This window comes from Bicyclus anynana, chromosome 7 (assembly GCF_947172395.1).
Source record: "Bicyclus anynana chromosome 7, ilBicAnyn1.1, whole genome shotgun sequence".
Lineage (NCBI taxonomy): Eukaryota > Metazoa > Arthropoda > Insecta > Lepidoptera > Nymphalidae > Bicyclus > Bicyclus anynana.
In genome coordinates, this window is record NC_069089.1 from 9,478,883 (window position 1) to 9,503,141 (window position 24,259).

At 34.7% G+C, this 24,259-nt stretch overlaps 2 protein-coding genes across 2 annotated transcripts; both read left to right on the forward strand.

Annotated features, from left to right (window-relative positions):
- Nucleotides 1-866: 866 nt before the first annotated feature.
- Nucleotides 867-15,149, forward strand: LOC112056007 (uncharacterized). The gene is made up of 8 exons (XM_052882650.1): nt 867-952; nt 1,909-2,147; nt 3,085-3,175; nt 3,719-3,794; nt 4,826-5,070; nt 9,162-9,322; nt 12,437-12,557; nt 14,551-15,149. The coding sequence occupies exons 2-8, from the start codon at nt 1,909-1,911 to the stop codon at nt 14,710-14,712; spliced, it is 1,095 nt and encodes a 364-aa protein (XP_052738610.1). The 5' UTR covers nt 867-952; the 3' UTR covers nt 14,713-15,149.
- Nucleotides 15,150-22,359: 7,210 nt separating this feature from the next.
- LOC112049203 (endocuticle structural glycoprotein SgAbd-8) lies at nt 22,360-23,599 on the forward strand. Its single transcript, XM_024087040.2, has 2 exons — nt 22,360-22,511; nt 23,082-23,599. The coding sequence occupies exons 1-2, from the start codon at nt 22,500-22,502 to the stop codon at nt 23,451-23,453; spliced, it is 384 nt and encodes a 127-aa protein (XP_023942808.1). The 5' UTR covers nt 22,360-22,499; the 3' UTR covers nt 23,454-23,599.
- Nucleotides 23,600-24,259: the final 660 nt, after the last annotated feature.

The following is a 24,259-nucleotide window of genomic DNA, read 5'->3' on the forward strand; positions in this document are numbered from 1 at the left end:
CCGAGCTTAACAAAAAATATGGGTAATTTTAAAAGTCAGTGTCTGAGTTAGGACTAGCGTTCTTCTTTCAGCGCAATCCTTTCAGATATTTGCCTTTTATATATTCAAGCATTACAAAATCAAGTCCTCCGCCGCGTCTGTGTGTTTCTACTAGAAAACTAAATAAAGAACGCATTAAGAGGTTTTAATTTTCACCAATACATAGTGATTTATAAGGAAGGTTTACGTAGGTATATCCTTTGTTAAGGTTTGGTGTGTTTTGATTGAAATATGACGATAATTGTTTGTCGGGAAAAGTCACCTGGGAGATCGAAAAGCTGCCCTTTGAGATATTATAAAACAAATTATTGTGCTTTTTTGAAGGCGAAGTCATGGGCGTCTGCTACTACATTATATTTGTTACACTGATACTATAATGAGTATAAAAAAAAATAAACAATTTAAAATAACTGTAGTTTAACTGTCAGTTTATGTCACGTATAGGTGTTTTGCTATATAACTTAAACTTGATATATGTTTTCTCTTGTGCCATATAACATAAAGTGTTAAAAAATATGTACTTACCATAAAACTTTAAGTGCCACATAATCCTTGAATATATTCAAATTAGTAGGTAATAATCGAAGATCTAACAGAGTCATCTTAACTGAAATATTCTCTGTGATTTGGGCGGATTGTATCTGTTTTAAGTTTTTACGGTAATTTTAGGCTAATTTTAGATTTGGATCTCTTTATGCGAGATAACTTTTGTAAATTGAAGTATAAAGTGGTAAATGATAATAGGTAGGCAAAGAGGTGTGTGTGAAATTCACGACTGAGTGATGGCATAACAAAAAATCTCTGTACCTACTGAGCAACCCCGCTGCCTATAAATGGTTACTTCAGTTCCCACAATATCAGTAACAAAGTGAGTACAATAAGTACAGTTGGTTCTAACAACAGCTTTACAAAGGTACCAGTTTCACTTTAAAATTAAATAATAATATTCATTTATATACCACACACTTTAATATTATAAAAAGGTAAAGTTTGTGGTGATGTAGGGGTAATCTCTGGATCTACAAAACCGATTTTGAAAATTCTTTTACCACAATAAAGCCACGTTATTTGTGAGTGTCGTAGGCTTTATTTCATTCCCATATTCTCACAGGAACGGGAACTACGCGTGTGACACCGCAGGAGGTCGGTTAGTGCGTAAAGCATATTTTTTTCGAGTATCACCGGCAGGTTTGCAAGATTTTGTAGAATTTTCCACAGTGGAAAACCATCATAATATTTACATATTACATTAGTTCATTAAGTAATTGAATTTTAAACCTGTATAAGTACCATCTACTTGTTCATCATCTCCCGAACCTCCAAAATGCTCAGAAAGAAAATTCTTTTGCAAAAGATTCGATAAACATTTTGTTCTATTTTAATGATGTACGGTTTATTTAAATAATATAATTCATAAAAAGAAAGACCTTAAAATAACTAGATAAGCGAAACTAAGTTATCCTGAATCCTGTAAAAATTATGCTTGTGGATTGGTGGCAAGAATACGTTGGATAGCCAGGTTGATCCTTTGGTAAAAAGTTTGCCTATAACTAGTCGATTAGTCGCTGTGAATTAGCTCGGAAAAATATTTTTACCCTGCGACTCCATTGCCTAAGGATTTTCACGGCAAAAGGAACAAATTTGTATTCATCTATCAGACAGGCACAGTAACAAAGCATACCGCCCGGTGACGCCGCTGAGTTCCCATAAGGAGCCTACGGCACTTACACAATCAGAAGAAAAAAGTAACAGAGTGGATCTTCTCCGCCCGATGATAATCAGGTAGGGTCTGGACCTCGAAAATAGGCCTCCTTGCCCGTGTAAGACAAGGTACAGTGTACATTTTCTTAAATTAATCTTTTCTTTTAGATGAATCCCTTCGTTGCGTACGTAGCGATATGTTGTTGGATTGGCATTGCTCTAGCAGCTGCGCCAGTCGCCCCGGCCGGGCTAGCGGCGGCACCTCTGAACCCATATTATGCGGGTCGTAACCCTCTCGGACCTGGTTACAACCCGTATTATAATGCGGGTTACAACTCAGCCGGTGCAGCGGTTCCTATCTTGAGTTACTCTAATAACCATGGAATTGACGGAAGCTACTCCTTTAGGTGTGTTGATTTAATTAATAACTTTTTATTAATTAAGTAAAGTAAGTATTTAATTAATTAAGTAAAGCCATTTAGATAATAATTTATTTATTTTGCTATCATCCGCGAAAAGCAGACGCCCATGCGACGACGTCACCCAGGTCCGACAAAATACTCTACGTACGTTTCACCCCGAAACCGGAGCATCCTAAGGAGATATTGACTCTACAATGTGCAATAAATTATTATCTATTCATGATGAACTTACGCAAATTAACATCTGCTTCTATCCAATATTTAAAGTCATTTGTATAGCCTGTGTAACTATAGCATTTACAATAATTAATAATTACCAATCTTTATTCGTTCGTTCGTTATCAACCTATATTCGGCTCACTGCTGAGCTCGAGTCTCCTCTCAGAATGAGAGGGGTTAGGCCAATAGTCCACCACGCTAGCCCAATGCGGATTGGCAGACTTAACACACACAGAGAATTAAGGAAATTCTCTGCCTTTTAACCTGCATACCAGAAACCTGCATACCAAAGAATTTTCTTAATTCTCTGGTATGCAGGTTTCCTCGCGATGTTTTCCTTCACCGTTTGAGACACGTGATATTTAATATCTTAAAATGCACACAACTGTAAAGTTGGAGGTGCATGCCCCGGGCCGTATTCGAACCCACACCCTCCGGAATCGGAGGCATAGGTCATATCCACTGGGCTATCTCGGCTCAATCTTTATTGGTAATTACGAAAATCATTACTTTTAGATAGCCATCTAATTTCGTACTACAAAATAAACAAAAAGTATGTTAATGGGATTTGGCGATCCGTGTATGTAGTAATTGTACTTGCGGGTGAAAATTTCAAATTTGTAATATTTGTAGTTGCTTATTAGAACTTCCTTGGAATACTTTAAAGATGATACGATGAAATAAGTTCTAAAACATTTTTCAGTTATGCTACCGGTGACGGCAAGCAAGCTCAAGAAACTGGATTCTTAAAAGACGCTTACATAGACAAAGCTGGTGAGCCTCAAGGAACTCAGGTACTGTTAAATATTTTTATTAAAACTTGCCTTTTAACTTAACTGGCACTCACGAGGTTAATACAACTCTATTCAATACTAGCTGACGCCGCCCGGTTTTATCCGCGTGGTTCCGGTACCCGTAGGAGAACGGGGATAACTTATAGCTTATAACCTGTCTCGATAAATGGGCTATCTAACACAGAAATAATTTTTCAAATCAGACTAGTAGTTCCTGAGATTAGCGCGTTCAATCAAACAAACAATCTCTTCAGCTTTATATATTAGTATAGAAGTATAGATTAAACATTAGGGTGCGTGAATATTCTATAATTGATTTAGATTTATATTGTGAAAATGAGGTAATATTACCATTTGTTGATTTTCTCAGTAGGTTGGTGAGCAGCCATAGAAAAACAACCCATCTCCAGACAAAACAAGTTTAACAAATTTTGAAGTAGAATTAAACATTTTTCTTAGGATTTCCTAGTTCTAAAGCAATGTGCCTAGTTAAAATTCAATGTTAATAAAATAATTAAATGAAATAATGATTTAATTTTGCAGGTCAAGGAAGGCAGTTACGCGTACACTTCTCCTGAAGGTATACCAATCCAGGTGAACTACGTCGCTGACGAAAATGGTACGGACTCCACTTATACGACTACTATACTAGTACTAGACTGCAGTGTGCGTCGAAAACCTTCTAGCGTTAGAACTTAAATTTTATAGGATAAACAACTATCAGATCAATCTGTCTTTAGGAAGGGAGTAATATTTTTGACGCCAACAACCTTTTATCGGAGTTGTATATTAGGAAAGTTTCTGAAAACTTTTCATTGATGATTGATTGTTATCTAATTTCAATGGTATGCGCAGTGGTATGCGCGGTAGATTTACAAGACGGAGGTCGTGGCTTCGATCCCCGGTTGGGCCGATTGAGGTTTTCTTAATTGGTCTAGGTCTGGCTGGTGGGAGGCTTCGGCCGTGGCTAGTTACCACCCTACCGACAAAGACGTACCGCCAAGCGATTTAGCGTTCCGGTATGATGTCGTGTAGAAACCGAAAGAGGTGTGGATTGTCATCCTCCTCCTAACAAGTTAGCCCGCTTCCATCATAGATTGCATCATCACTTACCATCAGGTGAGATTGTAGTCAAGGGGTAACTTGTAAAGAATTAAAAAAAATCAACAATTTTGGCACACATAGATTATAATTCAGTTTAACACATAGGCTATATATATACTTTTAGTCTAAATATTCTCACAGACTGTGACCTATGAGTGTTAAGGCATCACTCGGGAGAGATGCTTCACGGTTTTTGGGATTCGAAGAAAGTGTTCGACGTAAATTAACTTCAAGAATTTACAATTATATATCGACAGGTCACGTGATCAAGATCTGTCGTTCCCATACATTTATCTAGTTTTCGAAGCGTTAGCGATCGTAGAAAGATAATCGACGTGCCATTTGGCTAGGGGGGCTGACTAGATGGACCGACTTTATCAAAAGTCATTGCTAAGTGTTGTAAAGTCTTCAAAATGACCTTTGTTCAGCAATAGACTCGATGACTATTATAATGACAAACATTGTCGTCAATCTTATTTGTACTGCTACATAGTCCACTCCACTATTGCAATAAAACTTTTAATATTAACTTTCAAAAAATTTCAGGATTCAGACATGGTGGTGTGCATTTCCCGGCCGACGGTAAAGGTGTAGTTCCACAATCGCCCTTGTTCAATGGCGTGAACGGTCCCTACGACCCACGGTTTAACCCTAACAACCCTTACAATAACTACCCAAACCGCTTCGGTCAGTTTGGCGCCTACAACCCACTGTCACCATTCAACGGCAGGTACCCCAACTACAACAACCCATGGGCAGCTCCTGGCGCACTAAGTAAACCCACAAAGGTTTAATTTTTTCTAACACGGAGGCTTGTAGTAAAAAAATAAATAAATGATATTGAGTTTATTACGTGTTTCATTTAAACCTGACTTTAAATTCTTGAGGAATTATATTTAAGCCAAATTTTTATAATGCTATGTTTTTAAAGTTCAAAATTTCTCAATTAGTTATACCTACTAATTTTATTGTAAGTCAGTAAATTCATTCCTACTTAAATTATAAAGTTGAAAAAATAATAATAAACACATTAAGAGACACGTAAAGAGACATCGTTTTTATACTAAAAGGAAATACCACATCTTATTACACGTAGTGTTGAGTCACATAAGTGTACCTACTAGTATGTATGCAAAACCTTAGCCACAACATGACAAGTATATTAATATGTATCGAACTAACATTTTAAATCTTATGTTCTATTTACATTATTAAAAAATGAGATTTCAGTTTATTAATACATTTAGTAAAAAAGATTTAAAATATAAAACAGACAGACATAAAAATGTGTATTAATGATATTATGAGGATTCCGTTTTTGTACTATGTACGTTGAACCCTAAAAACGTTTAATGATCCAGAATATCATTAAATTTTAATTGGTCAATGTCTATGTTAATCAATCACACAAAAATGTTTGAACGTATTAGATAAAAGTACAAATATTTATTTTCATAACTAGGATTAAAAAACTTATTAGTTTTTAAATCAGGGTGTTCACACTTTTTTCACACTTTAGTAATAGTTAAAATGACTGAACACATTTTAATGAGATTTTATCCTACTTAGCTTTGAACAAAGTTAAACAAAACTGCTATATCGAAATCAGATGCAAGGGTTTTTATACCAAATACGATAGCATATGGACGGAGTCGCGGGCTACTTCTGCAGTAAACAATTTAAAGGACACATAATAACTTGAACTTACTTAATGAGATGTGCATAGCAAAGTACTTTCCAAGAGATGGAGATATCCGCATTATAGCATAATACTGAAGCTCAGTAAATGCGCATAAAAGTTAAAGGGCAATATTTTGATATTCTGTATGACAGCCCGATGAGGCAACATCAATAAATTTTTGTTTTAAAAAACCTTGTTGAAGTATGTCACACATTCTTGTAACAGGTTTCGGAGACGTGCATATACCGACTGATGCATCTATGATTTAAATAATATACTTAAAGATTTTTTTAGTAACATTTAGTTTTAGTTGATACTCTTTTAGTGCTTATATTTTGGTTGCACCCTTTTGTCCCTGTCTGTGTCTGTCTATCTGTCCGTCGATTTGTCTGTCAAGACTCTTTATCTCTGAAACGTGTGAAGGTCTACTGTTCCCTAAAGTTTTGAAAAAAATAAACTTTCCAAAAAGAAGCGTATGCTGTAAAAGACGTATATTTTAAGACTCAAGGAAATAGAAAGAAGAAGAGAATAGAAGGAGAGGTCTGTAATTGGACCCATTTTTCAGAACAATACAGAAATGAAAAATGTACTAAAAATCTTGTATATTTTACTAGATTACTTTATTAGAATCTTAACCGAAATAATATTTGCCAACAGGGAAAATCAACTTTTTTCATATTTTCACACCGATTGTAGTGATTTAAGTATCCTCTTTGATGAACAATGATTGTCTTTGCCAACGCGGGCTGTCAATGTCAAAATCAGTCAGTGAATGAGATGTCATTGTCAAATATTATGTCAAATAAAACTTATATGAATTGAATTGAACTGACAGTTTTCCTAGGGTTTTGACATTATTTATTGTTGTATTTTGACTAAATGTGTCAACTTAGTATCAAATCGCTATTAAAACTGTCGTCTGTCAGTGTGACACTAATAATGCAATGAATTTCATGTCGAAGAGATACGAATTATTGCCCACCTGCACCTGAGTAATATAAATGATTATGCAAATATAAGTTTCTTTAAAAATATCTTCATGAGCTATCCATTGTCCTAATTTATTGTCATTTTTCACCTCTGTACCATTGGAATAATTTGGGCCCAAGTTTGTATGGATACTGCGTTTCTAATTTACAGGGTGCTTTCCGTTGACTTAACATGGGTTTAAGTCAACGGAAAGCAACTTAAGCAAGTAACATCTCATACTTCAAGTATGAGAAGTTACTTAATACTTTAAAACTACACAGCTTCAATTGTAAATTTAAAATAGCCAAGCTAAAACTGAGTAATGTATGTATAGATTTGAAATTTAAATTCAAAATTTACTGTCTACAAGACTGATGTAAGCGGTGCCCTTACCTATGAACCGACACAGAGGTATTTTGAATAACATAACAATAAATGACATAAGAGCTTCCGTATATCTAAAATAAAAATAGACGTGGCAAAATATCGTGGCTAATAAATTCGATTTATACCCATACTATGACATACAAATTTATATTGTGAATGCAAAGGCACTTAATATTATGTATAAAGTCGCTAACATTATACATATTAAGTTATTCCCAGAACCTGTAAGAAATATACTGTTTAACCCAAAAAAAATCATATGGATTTGCGTACGACCACACCAAAGTTTCATCATTATCGGATAGCTGGTTTAATAATTTAGGAATTCATAAAGGATATGCATACACATTTCCCATAGTGATTACAATTCATATTAACATATTGTACAAATACATATTTAATATAAATAGCACGTTGTTTTGTTTTTATTCTTTAGGTAAAATTGTACACATTGTTATGATACATTAGGTTATATTAACTATACGCGTAGTACGTGAGGACGCATATAGTATCATAATAATGACTGGCGCACATTAGCGGGCGGCGGGGATTAGGATCCCAGAGGATATGCAAAGATTTTTTTTCTGTAATACCGCTTTCCAGTATACGCCAGTTTACAGCATATGCCGGGATTTGATTAGCCTGTGTGGCTTTGGATCAGGAGGTCCTGGTTTCGAGTCCTGCTATGAAATACTGAGTTTTTAACCGACTTCCAAAAAGGAGAAGGTTCTACGTTCGGCTGTATGTATGGTTTTTCTTATGTTTGTCCGGGCTAATTGTTCTTCGGGCTAAATCATTTTCAGCCCGGAGTTGTTGGTGTTATACCTGTGCCTCGGTGAGTACGTTAAGCAGACGATCAGTCTCAGTCATTATCATTAACATCTGATTGTGATCGATAAATAGTCAGGTACTTTTGTTCCGGCCGCCAACTCGTATTGAAGCAGTGTGTTGTGAACCTATAGTAAACCGTTAAAATGGTCTGACAATAACTATAGTTGTAATAATTAAATTGATAGATTTAAAATCCTCTGGCGTTCCATCCGCAGTGTGCGCAGGCCATAAGGGACGTGATGCACTTATCCTTTGTCATACACCGCCGTAAAATATGAACTTTGAATCGGTGCCGGTGCGTAATGCAAGAAAAAATCATATAAATACCAGGGGTTAAATCACAGTGCACCACTCCTCTCTTTTCATTCAGCTTTCAACTTACACCCGAAGTGGATCCAACATGAAGAGCACTGTAAGTTTGGATTAACTTTAGCAAACAAGTACATAAATATTTATTTTCAGTTGTGACATTTTTCTGTTTGACATATTGAATCCTCTAAATTCTTACCATACCATATTCTACCATGCCTCATAGATCAATTTAAGTTTTTGGTTCCGGTCATTATCACATCTGCAAATTATCGTTAAAACATACCGATCAACTTGAGAACCTCCTCCTTTATGAAGTCGGTTGAATTGTCAAATACTATCACCACCAATCCACATTGGAGCAGCATTGTGGGTCTAAGCTCCATCTCCTCTCTCCTCTACGGAGGGAGGTCTGATCATGCGGTGCCTATAGCTCGTGCGCTATAGAAAGGTGCGGATGACAGTTCATTTTAGGTACTCTTGATAGTTTCCCGCCATTCACGATAATAGTACGTATTATGAACGTCATACGGCAACTGTTACCCACACCAAGCTACAGCGATGAACCATAGATATATTAAAACAATCTGCTAATGATGATGATGATTTTTCATGTAACTTTTTTGGATAAGTTGCATGCGATTCTCGAGTCAATAAGCCGTTCTTGTGAGTTAGTTCATTTTGTGTTTGTATCTTTGTTATTAGTACTTGTTGGTGACAATACTCGGAGTAGTGGCGGCAGACGTCGGCAACATACCAGCGTATCTACTTCAGCAGCAGGTTCAGAACCAACAGTACACAACGGAACCCATACCAATCATCGCGCAAGATCAAATTATCAACCCCGATGGCTCATACAAATGGAAGTAGGTGAACCACTTATACAAGTTTCTGTTTATTGTGCATGATTTTAAAATTCTTTTCCTTTTACCCTATTTTAATAAAACTAAGTATATTCGTCTAAGTTCTAAGAAGTCTAAGTGCGGACGAAGTTGCGTACGTCCGCTAGTCATGTATATTCACTCACTTTAAACTACAATAGCTTAAATTTCAAGGTGTGCCGAGTAGAAGTTTAATTAAAATGAGCAAATAATAATTTTTAGTTTATATTTTCTGTACTTTTTTATTTTATTCTTATTTTGATAATAAATTACGCGTCAATAATGTAATATCCTGCATAACGAGGGATTATGTCAATTCATCGCCGCCTTTTTGAATCGACATGTCCGAATACAAATTGTAATCGGGTAACTTATCAAGGTAAAATATACGAGTAAAGTATTTATTGGGTCGGCAGGTAGGTAGTCATAAATCATTGTATCGGAAAACAAACCTATCAATTTATTTAAAAACTCGTATTTTCCTATTTTGAGGTTCTAATTTGGAAGATTAATAATTGCCTCCTCGCGACCTAAGCCATTTATAAAAGTATAAATTCCTCCTTAACTATACACCACAGAATTGTTTGTACTACTATAATACATCACTAATCTGTGTTGTAGAATACTGTTCATTTCATTCGCGATATAATATATTGTATTCTGTTTTATCCCAAAAACTTTTAACTCTCATTTAAGCCTATTAGGAAATCAACTTTAGTGAATTCATTAAGAATAAAGACCATTCAAGGGTCAGACATTTTTCAAGGTCATTCATTAATTTGGTCATCAAAATCAAAAAATAAATGCTTGCAAGCTTTAGCTTTTGTTAAATAATTAATTAATTTAAGCTAGGCTTAGTTTACAAGCACTTCTAAAACACGTCAAGTATGACTATTTGTGAAGACACAAACAACTATTGCTCATTTAAAATATATCATTATTTACAATGATTTACAATGATTTAGTAGTAAATATATTACGAGTGTCATTACATAAAACAATTAAAAATAATTAATTCTATTTCTTGTGTGAAGATGAAAACCGATGCTAGTCAATGAGCTTGTTGAAATAGATATGTTCCAAAACATCGTTTAAGCTGCAGTATGCGTTAGCAGGTCCATGTAATATGTTTTGGGGATCATGATATCTACTCGTACTCTCCGAAGCTTGTATATATGAAAGAACACATAGACAGACGGAGTTTTTTTTTCACATTTGATATAGGGAAAATTATTCTAGTTTCAAGATTAAAGGTACTACACGTATATTGAAAAAAAAAATACGATACAACAGAATGTTAGTATATTTTGGAAGAAATTTACTACAATTCCTGATTGCTGATTTTTAAAAATTTCTTTCTTTATTTTTAAATTTCGAACATATTAAAATGTAATGCACAAGAGACTTACCTGTGCTTCAGGTTGAAGTTCGCAAACAGCGCATTGTAGGTCGCATATGTTTCGATCGAGTGTACACAGAGATCATCTTTTTTGACGATTTTTTATTTAAATGAAGCCAAAGGAATAACTATAATATAAAGCTAATAACACGGATTTTTGTCGTATTCTCTTTCGCCGTCGCAAAATTCACAAATCTCGTGGATACTTTTACGAGATAAAAAGTAGCCTATAGTTTATGTTGCTCAATAACCTCTTCTTCTATCTATAATAAACTATCTTCCAGTGAAGGTCCCATTAAAATCGGTACAAATTTTTCAAAGATTAGTCAGGACAAACATACAGAGACATTTTTTGTATTTCGTTTAAATAACTATATGCGCTACAAAAAACATAGTTATTTTGTTTTTTGAGTGTTTATATAAGCGTATTAACTTAACTTAAGCGAATTTACTGTTTCTTACAGCCAGATTATTTATATGTATCTACTCTTTAAAAACTGCGATTAAAAAAAAAGACGCATTTTTCACCCTCCAACTGTCAGTAAGAGGGTGAAAAATGATGCAAATATTTTTTTATAAATAGGTTTTTTGAAAAGTCATTCAAAGAGTTCGTTCGCCACAGCATTTCTTTCGCCCTTTAAAAGGCCTAACAAAAATATTCACAATTTTATTCCGGGTCAAATGATTTCTCGTTCATATTTTACTGTTTATTCAAACGATTTTACTCAAGAAACTGATCATTCGATCTGACTAATTAACCTTTATATTTATTTAACATTTGTTATTTTTTTATTTATTTATACAGTAGGGATTTATTGAATGTATCGTAATATGTCAAGGTAATTCATATGAAACAGTCATGACGAGTTAATCTCTCAAATAATATTGTAATCATGTAAAGATTACTCAGACATTATTTAAAATTATTGTTATATTTATTATATGTTTAAAACGAAGATTAACATATGGGATATTATTTTATCCCGAGAAATTCCATGGTTTTTGCGAGATTTGCGAATAACTGAATTACACGCGGACGGAGTCGCGGGCGTCCGCTAGTTATATTATAAAGTTTATCTGTAATTGTGCGTAAATATTTTAACTGAACCAATTTGTATTAAATTTGAAATAGAGATTTTAGGATACTAGCAAAACAAACAAACACACATAGACACACATTTTATCTTGAAAACCCATAGTTCTCAATGTTTACCGTGGTTTCAAGGCGCGAGGGTATAATACAATAAAAAAAACTTCAGAATCCAACTGAACTTCTTGGAAGAAAGAAAAGCTCAGTATTATTGTACTACTCAGAACTTGAATCCAGGACCTTATAATCTCAATTCGCATAGGCTAACCACTGGACCTACCTGATTTAAACCCGGAGGAGGCCAATATTGAATATAACAAATAAAAATAATGCAAAATGCCCATACAGTAAAAAAAGCAGACATTATTCAAGGTCGCATATTTTAGCATAATATTTACATACATATTATTTTCCAATTTCATTCATTTTAATAAATATACAATATGTATTCAAAATTATTTAAATTAATATAAATATTTATTTTAACAATTCAATCCATGACTTATTAACTCATAGTATATCTGTATCGGTTTTGTCTGTGTCATTGATAAGTTATTACATAATCTTCTTCTATTAGCTGTGTTCATCATCATTATTCATCATTTTTCAGTTACGAAACTGGTAACGGTATCAGCGCTGAGGAGGCTGGCTACGTGAAGAACCTCGGTATACCAGAACAAGAAGCGCAGACTGCTCAAGGCCAATACAAATACACTGCACCGGACGGGCAGGTAGCGTAATTAAAACATACTAAACATATTATGAGTAGTAATAGCCTAGTGGATATAACCTCTGGCTAGGTTTTTTTTTTCTTTACAAGTTAGCCCTTGACTACAATCTCACCTGATGGTAAGTGATGATGCAGTCTAAGATGGAAGCGGGCTAACTTGTTAGGAGGAGGATGAAAATCCACACATCTTTTCGGTTTTTACACGACATCGTACCGGAACGCTAAATCGCTTGGCGGTGTGTCTTTGTCGGTAGGGTGGTAACTAGCCACGGCCGAAGCCTCCCAACAGCCAGACCTGGACCAATTAAGAAAATCTCAATCAGCCCAGCCGGGGATCGAACCCAGGACCTCCGTTTTGTAAATTCACCGCGCATACCACTGCGCCACGGAGGCCGTCGCAAACTTGTGATTAAAACCTGGTTCGAATCCGGTCCGGACCATGCACCTCCAACGTTCAGTTGATGTGTTGGTGATCTTGTGCATTTAAAAAAAATAAATATCACGTGTCTTAAAACGATCAAGGTAAAAACTCGTGAGGAAACCTGCAAACCTGAGTATTTTCTCGATTGCCTGGGTATGTGTAATGATGATGATGAAACATTAAATGTCCCCGCAAACAGGAGCCAAGCCATAGCCACAAAAAGCCGCCACCGATCTGATTTCTGTAATTTCATACATTTTATATACTCTCAAAACACGGCCGATGATGCCGCGATTAGTTGGCTTTAACATTTGATGTAAATATGTATGATGTGTCTATGTTTCGCTCTATTGTTGTGCAAGTGGGAGTAGGTTTTCATTTGACTGGTATCCAAATTGGTAGACAAAGTCACGGGATAAGGAAAATAAAGTACTCTTATCAAAATAGTTTTAAAATTAGCTTATGCACTCTCAAAAATCAAAATGTGCCTAATTTATAATATGGACTTGAAAATTATATTAGTATTAGCGGACGCCCGCGACTTCATCCGCCCTTCGATCTCTTTAGTCCGGCCTTATCGTAAAATCCGTTCTTAACGGATACCTACTAACATAGTTATTAGGATAAGTTAGCTTAAGTTCCCTAACTATAGACTACCTCCCTGCCAAATTTCATCTTTGTACGTCAAGCGGTTTTCGAGATTTCGTGATGAACCTTTCGCATTTATACATTAAGAAGATGGCATCATAATTTACATACCTACTTAAAACATTGAATTTCTAGAAGCATATAAAAAATCACAGTATAAACTTAGTTTGTTTACTACATATGATATTTTAGTTAACAAAACCAAACCCAACTTTTATTAACACTCGTAGAGTAATTAATTTAATGTCGGCAATAATTTATTACGTATGTACAAATTAAAAACAAAATACCCAAGCAAAATCGCCTGCTTAAAAAACATAAAAAACTTGCTTGTATATAACAGTGAGGCAAATTTAATAGAAGGCGTTTTAGTCACTGATTTTTCCATCTTAGATTGTTAAAAATTTTCCTCAAATAATAACGGGTTGTATACTCTTAAATAATAATAAAACACGAGTTGTTTTTGATCTTTAAGCAACTTTAATAAAAAATAAATTTATAAAACTTAATTCAAGTCTTAAAGTTTTCAAGTATTCAATAATAGGCATTTAAATTAAAGATGAAAATCTTAAATTGGTTTGGATGGCACATACTATTTGATGTAGAGCAGTTTTGCATTTAATTTTTATTATGTCAAAAGCCATCACGTGTCGGTTTTTTATACTAAACAAAAATTAAAAATTTTTCGAAAGATTCTTTGTAATCTACTGTGTTCAATTGAGACACTAAATGAGATTCAAATGTTTCGAATTACATTACTTTTTAGATAACGAACCTTCAATATTATTTAAGCAATCAAGATCCAAGTACCTTACCGATTTTTTCTCTTTATAACAAGTGACAAGATAATTTATGTTGCGTGTAACATAGGTACTCTTGTATATTCTTATGAAATGATTCTTACACATCATGTGTAATGTTCCAGATAATTCATCTACAGTATATAGCAGACGAGAACGGTTTCCAGCCTCAAGGTGCCCATTTGCCAACACCTCCGCCGATACCAGTGGAAATACAGAAGGCTCTGGATCACCTTGCCACTCTCCCTCCTCCAGCACCTGAACCTAACCAGTTTAGATTAATTTAAACTTTGTAACATAATTTGATTAATGTTTTAATGAGTGTATCCTTTGTATAAAGTACTTTTTACATAAACGTAATATAAAGTAAGTATACTTTGTAGTATATTTTTAACCGATTTCAAAAAAAGGAGGAATTCGGAATCTTTTTTTTATGTTAAATAAATAGTGTGTGTATAGCTTTTTAAGCTTTTTAAGGTTATATTTGTACGAAATTCACGTAAATGTGAAACTACCACAGCAAAATGGCAAATGACAAGGTGTTCAAATCTCGAGTTCGGATATGAAAATAGTAAAGAAATTGTATATAATCTAATCTAATAATAGTTAGAGAGCTGCTGCTATTTATTTACTTAATTATAGTATAGTGTAGATAAAGATGTATATTTGCTAATTTAATAATGTTGTTTTTTTTCGTCATACATTAATAAATATATAAAAAGTTTTGATGTTTCTATGTATTTGATATCGACTCTTCAAGGGGTAAGGCCTTAGTCCATCACGCTGGCCAAATGCGGATTGGCAGACTTCACACACATAGAGAATTAAGAAATTTCTCATCTATGCAGGTTTCCTGAGAGTGCACGTGTATTTGCGTACTGACTTGCACACTATGACATCTCTTGCGAAGATGATAATTGCAGTAATTCTGTCGGGGTACACATACGGGAATAGAAACCGTGTACCAACAAATTGAATGTGTCATCAGAAAGTCAGATAAAATATTTATCGTTTATTCTCAGTAAAAATAAAAAACGATGTATCGTACATAAAATCGCAGACGTTAACTATGTGAATAATCGTAAAATATATTCAAATTTATCTAAATACATTTATAAACTACTAACTAACTGCGTAATATTTTGCGTTTATAATTGGACAAATTTTAGTTATGTACTAATTAGGTTCTACAAATAATAAAACCTTACATCAATTTAAAGAAATCTGTTTGAATAAAATTACTGAGAAATAATAATTTCCCGAGCATAATAATAAATTAACGACATAAAAATTCCCAAGTTTTAAATAATAATAAAGAGCGAACTTGAGATGAAAAGTGCTTCCCACGCGGTCACGTCGTGCTAAGCTTCAAACAGGCTGGCGGTCGCGCGCCGGTGAATCTCCCAGATGTACCTACGCGAAATCCTGTAACTGCCAGACCTACATCATTTTATAAGACTTCAAATTCTGTCAGTTTATACCTTAGGTAAGTACGGTATGTATCTTTGGTCATTAAATCATAATAATTTTGGAAGATAACAGATTATAAATCTATACTAATATTATAAAGCTGAAGAGTTTGTTTGTTTGTTTGATTGAACGCGCTAATCTCAGGAACTACTGGTCCGATTTGAAAAATTCTTTTAGTGTTAGATAGTCCATTTATCGAGGAAGGCTGTAAGCTATATATTATCCCGGTTATTCTCTATATAGTATATTCTCACGGGAACGGGAACCACGCGGGTGATACCGCGCGGCATCAGCTAGTGTAGAATAAAGATAAGGTACGACATTAGCTTCAAATTCTGTCAGTTCATAGGTACTTGGTGTTCATTCATGGTTGCTTTGGGAGATAACATTAACCCTAAGATTACAACTTTAACAGCTCTTGCGACAAAGTGCTTGATGAGTGAGGACATGATTTATCATCATCTGAAGAAAATGGGATAAAATTAAGTTTTATATTTTATATCGATGTGTATGTAATGAATTCCGTACTCTCCAGCGGTGAAATCGACAGACATCCATCGGCAGATTTTGTTACTAAGACGATTTAAAGTTTGGGCCATTGAACAACAATAAACAATAATGAACTTATTTTCATCATGTAGGTAATTGTCTACTGTAATAACCATAGAACATAAAGCGATTAAGCTTTTATAATATGATGAAGATCTGTCCACCGCATGCACTCATATTGATGACGCCTCAGTTGCCCAACCACTCGTCTGTTCACTTTCCCTGCCGTGTCAAGGTCGTCAGCCATCGCCATAAACTTCACATGCCCGAAGCCTGTTAATCATATGTCGTAAACACTTTTAACGATGTTTTTTTTTACAAAGCTTCAACTAATAACCCTTAGTAGACACACGTGACATTAAGTGATCATGTCCGACTGATATAGTGTAAACACTTGATTATTTCTTACGTTTATAACACACACTCTACTTACCAAATGATAATTATTATTTGGTAAGGTAGAGTGTGTAAGTAATACTATTAAACAAACATATTTTTGAATTAAACTTTTAGAGTTTTGTTTAATTTAAATCGAAGTATGCATAAAAGTTCTAGGTGTTTATTTAATAAAAAAAAAGAAACTGAGTTAATTTTCCATAGGTGGTATAAGTTTTTGCAGCAAACATCATCATCATTATATTCATCACATAAACCGATGAACATCCACAGCAGCCTTTTGTACGGATTTTCAAACGTCAGGGCTCTGAGCCGCCTGCATCCATCGAATCCTGCGATTCGATTGATGTTGTCAGTCCTCTGGTGGGGACCAATCAATGCAGCAGATTTTTGCAGAAATAATTCCTAATTTCGATAAAAATTAATTGTATTTAGACAGTATAAATATAATATAACAAGTGAAATAAAAATCAACATGTTTTTAAGGATTAGTTGACGGCATATGATGATTCATTCAATGTAAAGTCTAATTATACTAAAGTGCAAATTAAGGGCATGCGTTGCTGATGTACGAGTAATTAGAAGCACATGAGTGTTAACTCTTAACACCTACACCTTTAATGGACAAAGGGCGGCACTTTGTAGTACGTGAACTTTGCAAACAAACCAAGCTTTGTTTTTTAAGGACGGATGCTCTGGAAATAACACGTGCACGGTGTAAATACATTTTACTTACCCTGCGTTGTAGCTTGGCATGAATAGACACGGTATAATTTCGCTTAAGTTAGCTTTTACCAGAGTAACTTTTACCTTGTAGCATATGCATAGTACATTCTTGGTGGAAAAGCACCTTAACATTAATTTACATCTTTATAAAATTAAAAATTTTCCGCAATTTCCCCCTAGGGAAATCGGGGAGTTTAAAGCCTATGCTATTGGCTAATATTGCAGCTTTCTATTGGTGAAAGAATTTTTATAAAAAATCGCTCTACTCGTTTCAGAGCCTATTCGTAACGAACTAATAAATAAACAATAATTTAATATCCCCTATTTACAATATTCGTTTAGATATAACTAGTTTTTAAGAGTTTAAGACATTATGTATATACATTCAAAATCAATGCGTCTTCGCCTTTGTAATGTTAGTATATAATTTTAATTTTAAATGAGATATTACCTTCCGAGTTTACAAAACTAACGCATATAATTATATAAAACCGTATTTTAGCATTGGCTATATTTGTCTATGTATTTAGTTAATAAAGACATAGTTTGACTTTAAACCTATAAGTCGTTTATTTATTCTTAGCACACCATCCACTGGTTTCCTTTAGTATTGTATCAACATTTTAAGGCTATCAGATCGCTATTTAATGATAAGAACGTCTAGCCTACAAAACATGTATGATTTTTATCTGTGACTGTTATTAATACAAGAAGTATTTTGTAAGTTTTTGTTGTCACTATCTATCAGGAATAAAACAAAACCTATGACACTCGCAAATAACGTGTCTTTCTATTGGTAAAAGAATCTTTAAAACCAGTAAAGTAGATCCAAAGATTACACAAATTTTACCTCTTTATAATATTAGTAAAAATTAACAATGAAAAATTATGATAATACTTTATTTAACAAGGTCAGTTTAGGAAAATCAGAAATCATACAGAAGAGATACAGGAAAACCTTCGCAAATTGAAGAATGTAAGTATGACTGGCTCCGTTTCCGATTTCCTCATACTGTCTCACTAAAATATACTAAGAATTAAAATTTTTAGCTTCGGCTTCGGCCGTTGCTAGTTACCATCCTACCGACAAAGACGTACCGCCAAGCGATTTAGCGTTCCGGTTCGATGTCGTGTAGAAACCGAAAGGGATGTGGAGTTTCATTCTCCTCCAAACAGGTTATCACACATGCTTATCTCCCCAAACCTGAAAAGTTCGTTTCTCGGATAATATTACCCTTTTTAGCGTTCTTACTTTATTCATAGGAGAACGAGAAAAGTCAAAGTCAAAATATTTCATTTAATAAAATCTAAAGGTCATTTTAAATAGCGAATACATTAATGTTTACATAATTGTTAAATAATGATGATAATAAATTATAGTCGTAATCCTAAAAGTATAGATATTACGACTTGACGACAGCGTGGCGCAGAAGGTAGTGACACTGCTTTCTGCATCCACGGCCGTGGGTTCGATTCTCACAACTGGAAATTTTTTGTGTGATGAACATGGATTTTATCCAGTGTCTGTGTGTATTTACCCATATTCAGCTCACTGCTGAGCTCGAGTCTCCTCTCAGAATGAGAGGGGCAAGGCCATTAGTCCACCACGCTGGCCTAATGCGGATTGGCAGACTTCACACACGTAGAGAATTAAGATATTTCTTTGGTATGCAGGTTTCCTCACGATGTTTTCCTTCACCGATTGAGACACGTGATATTTAATTTCTTAAAATGCACACAACTGAAAAGTTGGAGGTGCATTTGTACATTATATAAGTATAATAATTTATATGTAGTATATAAATGTATATATTATAATATATACATTTATCTTAGTACCCATAACACAAGATACTCTTACGTATGCTTACTTTGGGGCTAGATACTGATGTGTATTGTTTAAGCATATATTATCATCATCATCATCATATCAGCCGATGGACGTCCACTGCAGGACATAGGCCTATTGTAGGGATTTCCAAACATCACGATACTGAGCCACCTGCATCCAGCGAATCCCTGCGACTCACTTGATGTCGTCAGTCCACCTGGTGGGGGGTCCACTAACACTTCGCCTACTAGTGCGGGGTCGCCATTCCAGCACTTAGAGTCCCCAACGTCCATCGGCTCTTTGAACTATGTGCCCCGCCCATTGTCACTTCAGCTTCGCAACTCGTTGAGCTATGTCGGTGACTTTGGTTCTTCTGCTCTCCTACTCTACTCCTAACATAGCTCGTTCCATCGCCCGCTGTGTGACTCTGAGCCTTCTTAGCTTCTGAGTATATATACCTAAATTTATTTTATCTATGGGTATATCATAAGAAACCACAGAGAGTTGGTCAAGTCAAGCCTATTTTGTGTTATATGTTATCTTTTTTAGTTTAAGAGTGTTCCCGGCTATTCTACTGACATCAACAGGTCTTTGGTCATTATTAACGGCCCACTTCAGTGCCTGTTCTCGCTTCTTCTTATTTTTATAAAGGGTGTAACACTAGGAGTTGGTGGTGTTACATCCTCGGTCCTCAGAGAGCATGTTAAGCCCAGTCATTATCATTTAAATCTGATAATGAACGTTAAAGTGTCAAACAATATTATCCTAAGCCCACCTGCCCGCATTGAATCATCGCGGTGAGTCTAAGCTCCATATCCCCTGTCCTATAAAGAAGGAACGTTAAAATAGGCTGATAATAAATGATGATGATGCTGTGTTTTTAATGTTCTTTAAAACCGTTTTGATAAGTATTCAACACATCGCCCGAATCAGTACCGATCGTATTGTTGTCAATGCAATCAAACTACGCTTGGAGTCATTCATTCTGTTAGCTTTATCAAATTCAATCTACAATACATCTGCGTTTACATAATCGACACGAAATCCTTTGTTGTCTGAATACCTATTCAAGCGACTGATTATGATATTACATAATATTATTGTAGGCATCGATATACGACAACTATTCAGTCTGTTATCTATAAATAGAAATTTCATAGAAACGAAATCGTTTTATACCTTATAATTTTGTTGTTATACTTACAATTTTAGAGTTTTTGTGGTTTTTAATACATGTCACTTTATGAGACCTTTGATGTAAATAAATAAGATGTACTTACAAATGTAATGACCACATTTAAGCAATTTGCCGGTTAAAACGTACCGCCAAGCGATTTAGCGTTCCGGTACGATGCCGTGTAGAAACCGAAAGGGGTGTGGATTTTCATCCTCCTCCTAACAAGTTAGTCCGCTTCCATCTAAGACTACATCATCACTTACCATCAGGTGAGATTATAGTCAAGGGCTAACTTGTAGAGAATAAATAAAAAAAAAAAACGCATCACACTAGATCGGCTGGACCGATGTTAATGTAATTTTACTCGAATTTGTAATTGGACCCCGAAGGTGGAGCTGCGTTCTAGTAATTTATTATTGTATACTTTTAAATTTTTCAAAATTTTTTGTATGTATGCATGCATATAAATCGTTCGTGAAACGTACACGATGATGTCATCCTGTCAGCTAATAGGTGTGATTGTTTAATACCTTCAGGCTTGACAAGCTCAGCTTTCCGGTGCGTATCCGATATTATGTGTAACCGTCCCCGAGTTATGTGCCCCTCCCATTGCCACTTCAACTCGTCCCACGAGAAATTAGATTATATCGATTATTTTGATTCTTCTATTTCATTATACTAATAACTATTAAATCTTTTATTTCTTATTTGATTAGAAAGAAAATCTCCAAACATTTCTTTCATGTGCTGTTTTTGAAAACTGGTATCAATACATATATAAATACAACTGACGTCGTCTTTGATTTCAAAATAACTATATTATAGTAATTGATTATGGTTATTTACACGATACTAAAACTGAAGCAATTTTTTTTTATTTTTGTCTGTCTAAGCCGGGGCTTCGGGCTCCGGGCTAAGCTTTCGAATGGCTGAACCGATTTTAATGAGACTATCTTTAAAAGGTAGAGCAACTGTTATAGGCTAAATATATTGATCTCGCTGTATTTATGAAAAGATTTATATCACGCAGACGAAGCCGCGGGCGTCAGCTAGTTCAATACAAAAATACGTAATCGTATTTACGTGATAGTATCATAAATTATGTATTTGTTGTAATAATATAAACGATACAGGTTTATAATGTGCAAGACAATAGTAAAATGTATACTTTTTAGGAGAGCTCTAGATTGCTATCTTATAGCAAATCCTATTATATTAAAGATTGTATAAGCATTGCATTTTGAGATGATAATAGATAAATTACACAAAACGGGAGCGGAGCGGCTGCTATACGTAATTGTAATCTTAAAATCATGCCCATTTGTACTAGATCAATAATCCACTAACTGCATTTACGTGAGCACTGTTAGATAACTGTTCACCTCATGGCACGCGTCTCAAAATATTTATTTACATTTCACATACTAAAACATAATTTATGCTTACTGAGATAAATAAATAAGTGAGCTTGAACTCGCCTTGGCAATAATTACACATAACGCAAATTGTCTTTAAATTAGCACATCAAAAGCAATATGCAATTTCTTGCATCTTACGAAAATGATGAAGAACGTACACTAAAAACTTTGTGTAATACTAATGAATTGTGCGATCAAGGAATGCAAGGCAGCGTGATTTTGTGGATGTAAACACTCTTGCGTTAAGGTCAATACTGAACAAATGAAAATCCGTTAGCTTTGTTGAAAGCCGTTACGTCGCCGCACCAAGTTGACATATACATCTCGAGGTAATGCATCCACTGTTTACTTATTTCATAGATTTTGCGACATCACTTAGGATTGCGAAACTAGGATTGCAGGGAGGTGGGTAACTTGAGCCTACTATAAATACTCAAATTATCAGGATACACATGCATCAGTCAATAACAGTATCTTGTATCGATACAACTACCAGACATTACAAAAATGAAATCTATTGTAAGTGCCTTATGGTGAAATCGAATTTAGCTTTTAGTGACAGTGAAGTGATTCAAAAATGTGTGACTTATTGCAACATTACTGTTAATTGTTACTATCATTATACACCGTCCATATCTGTAGTGTTTTAGTTAACGTGTTTGTAAAAAGACTCTCGTTGGTCAAGTGATTAACTTGTTCAACTATGGATCATTAGTTTTAGGGTTCAGGTTCTGGGTCAGGACAACAACTAATACTTTTGTGTAAAAGCAATCCTCAGTAGCTATGTAGAGATTATCTGCAGTGTTATTTGTTATTCAACTGTGCTCCAGAAAGCACGCAAAGTCATCTGTCCTATTCCTAATCTTCCTCCTGTCTGTACCCTATAACGATCAATTTAATTTGAGCACAACATATATTTCCAACATATATTTATTTATATATTGTGCACTCGAATGTCTGTGTAAATAGCCTCTAGTCAACATCGGTCGATTGAAATCCCTTTGAATATTGTAATAATTATTATAAATTAACATACAACTAAATGTCAAACGATAAAAAATGTATATAATAAAAGTTGTTGTTTTTCAGGTTATTATTGCACTTTTCGCTACGGTGGCATTCGCTGCTCCCCAAGCTCCAACCGAACCCATTCCCATCGTCCGTCAAGACAGCCAAATCAACGGTGACGGCTCATACCAATACTCCTTTGAAACTGGAAACGGTATCAGCGCTGACCAACAGGGAGACTTGAAGAAAGTTGGAGACGTCGAGGCGTTGGAAGTCAAAGGTCAATTCCAGTACCCCAGTGACGATGGGTCCAACATTCAGCTGTCTTATGTAGCTGATGAGAACGGATACCAGCCCCAAGGAGCTCATCTCCCAACCCCCCCGCCAGTTCCAGAACCAATCCAACGCGCACTCGCCTACCTCGCCACCGCTCCACCCCAGCCTGAAAACTAAGTCTTCCCTTATCCGCCATTGATTTACGTTATTGAAATGTAAATTATACTGTAGGGAAAATGTAAAAATAACAATTAATTTTATTTATAAATATTTTTGTACTTTTGTAGATCATAATAAACCGAATCTATTAAAACCAAATAAAATATCGTTTACTTTTTATAAAAGCCTACTTATATTGAAAATATTTATAAGTTATTATGTATTAGTGTATTTGGATTTTTGCTACTCTGACACGGAAAACAGCTGGATGGATTGAGTGAATTTTAGCAAATATTACGACTTTACTTTTTATTCAGGACGTATACATCGAATACTTTTTAGTATGATCTCTTGGTCTGACTGTTCACTTTGTTCTCTGAAAGTAAGATAAGGATTTTCTTACAATTTTAGTATCTATATAAATATTATGTGTTGTGTTTGTTTCATTTAGAAATAAAGTGGGGATATAAAAGAATTCAACGCGCTCGAAGTTCGTGCTAGCAGTAAAATGAAAATGTTTAATTATGCACAAAACTAATAATTCTTTGGAAGTACCTACTAATCTTTGAAGAATTATAGGAAACATTCAATGGTATGGAACTATTATTAGGTGTTTTTCCAAATTTATGTTGAGCAAAAAATAGACATTGACCTTTTAAGCAATCTATTTCTACTACCTACCTTAAGCATATTTAAGTACATAGACTTTGAATATTTTGATAAGAAGTGATAATAGTGATTCTTGATGTTCGTTTAAGTATAGTTACGAGTTGACAGCTTAATAATTATTTAATAATATCTCACGTACATACTCGTAATTATGT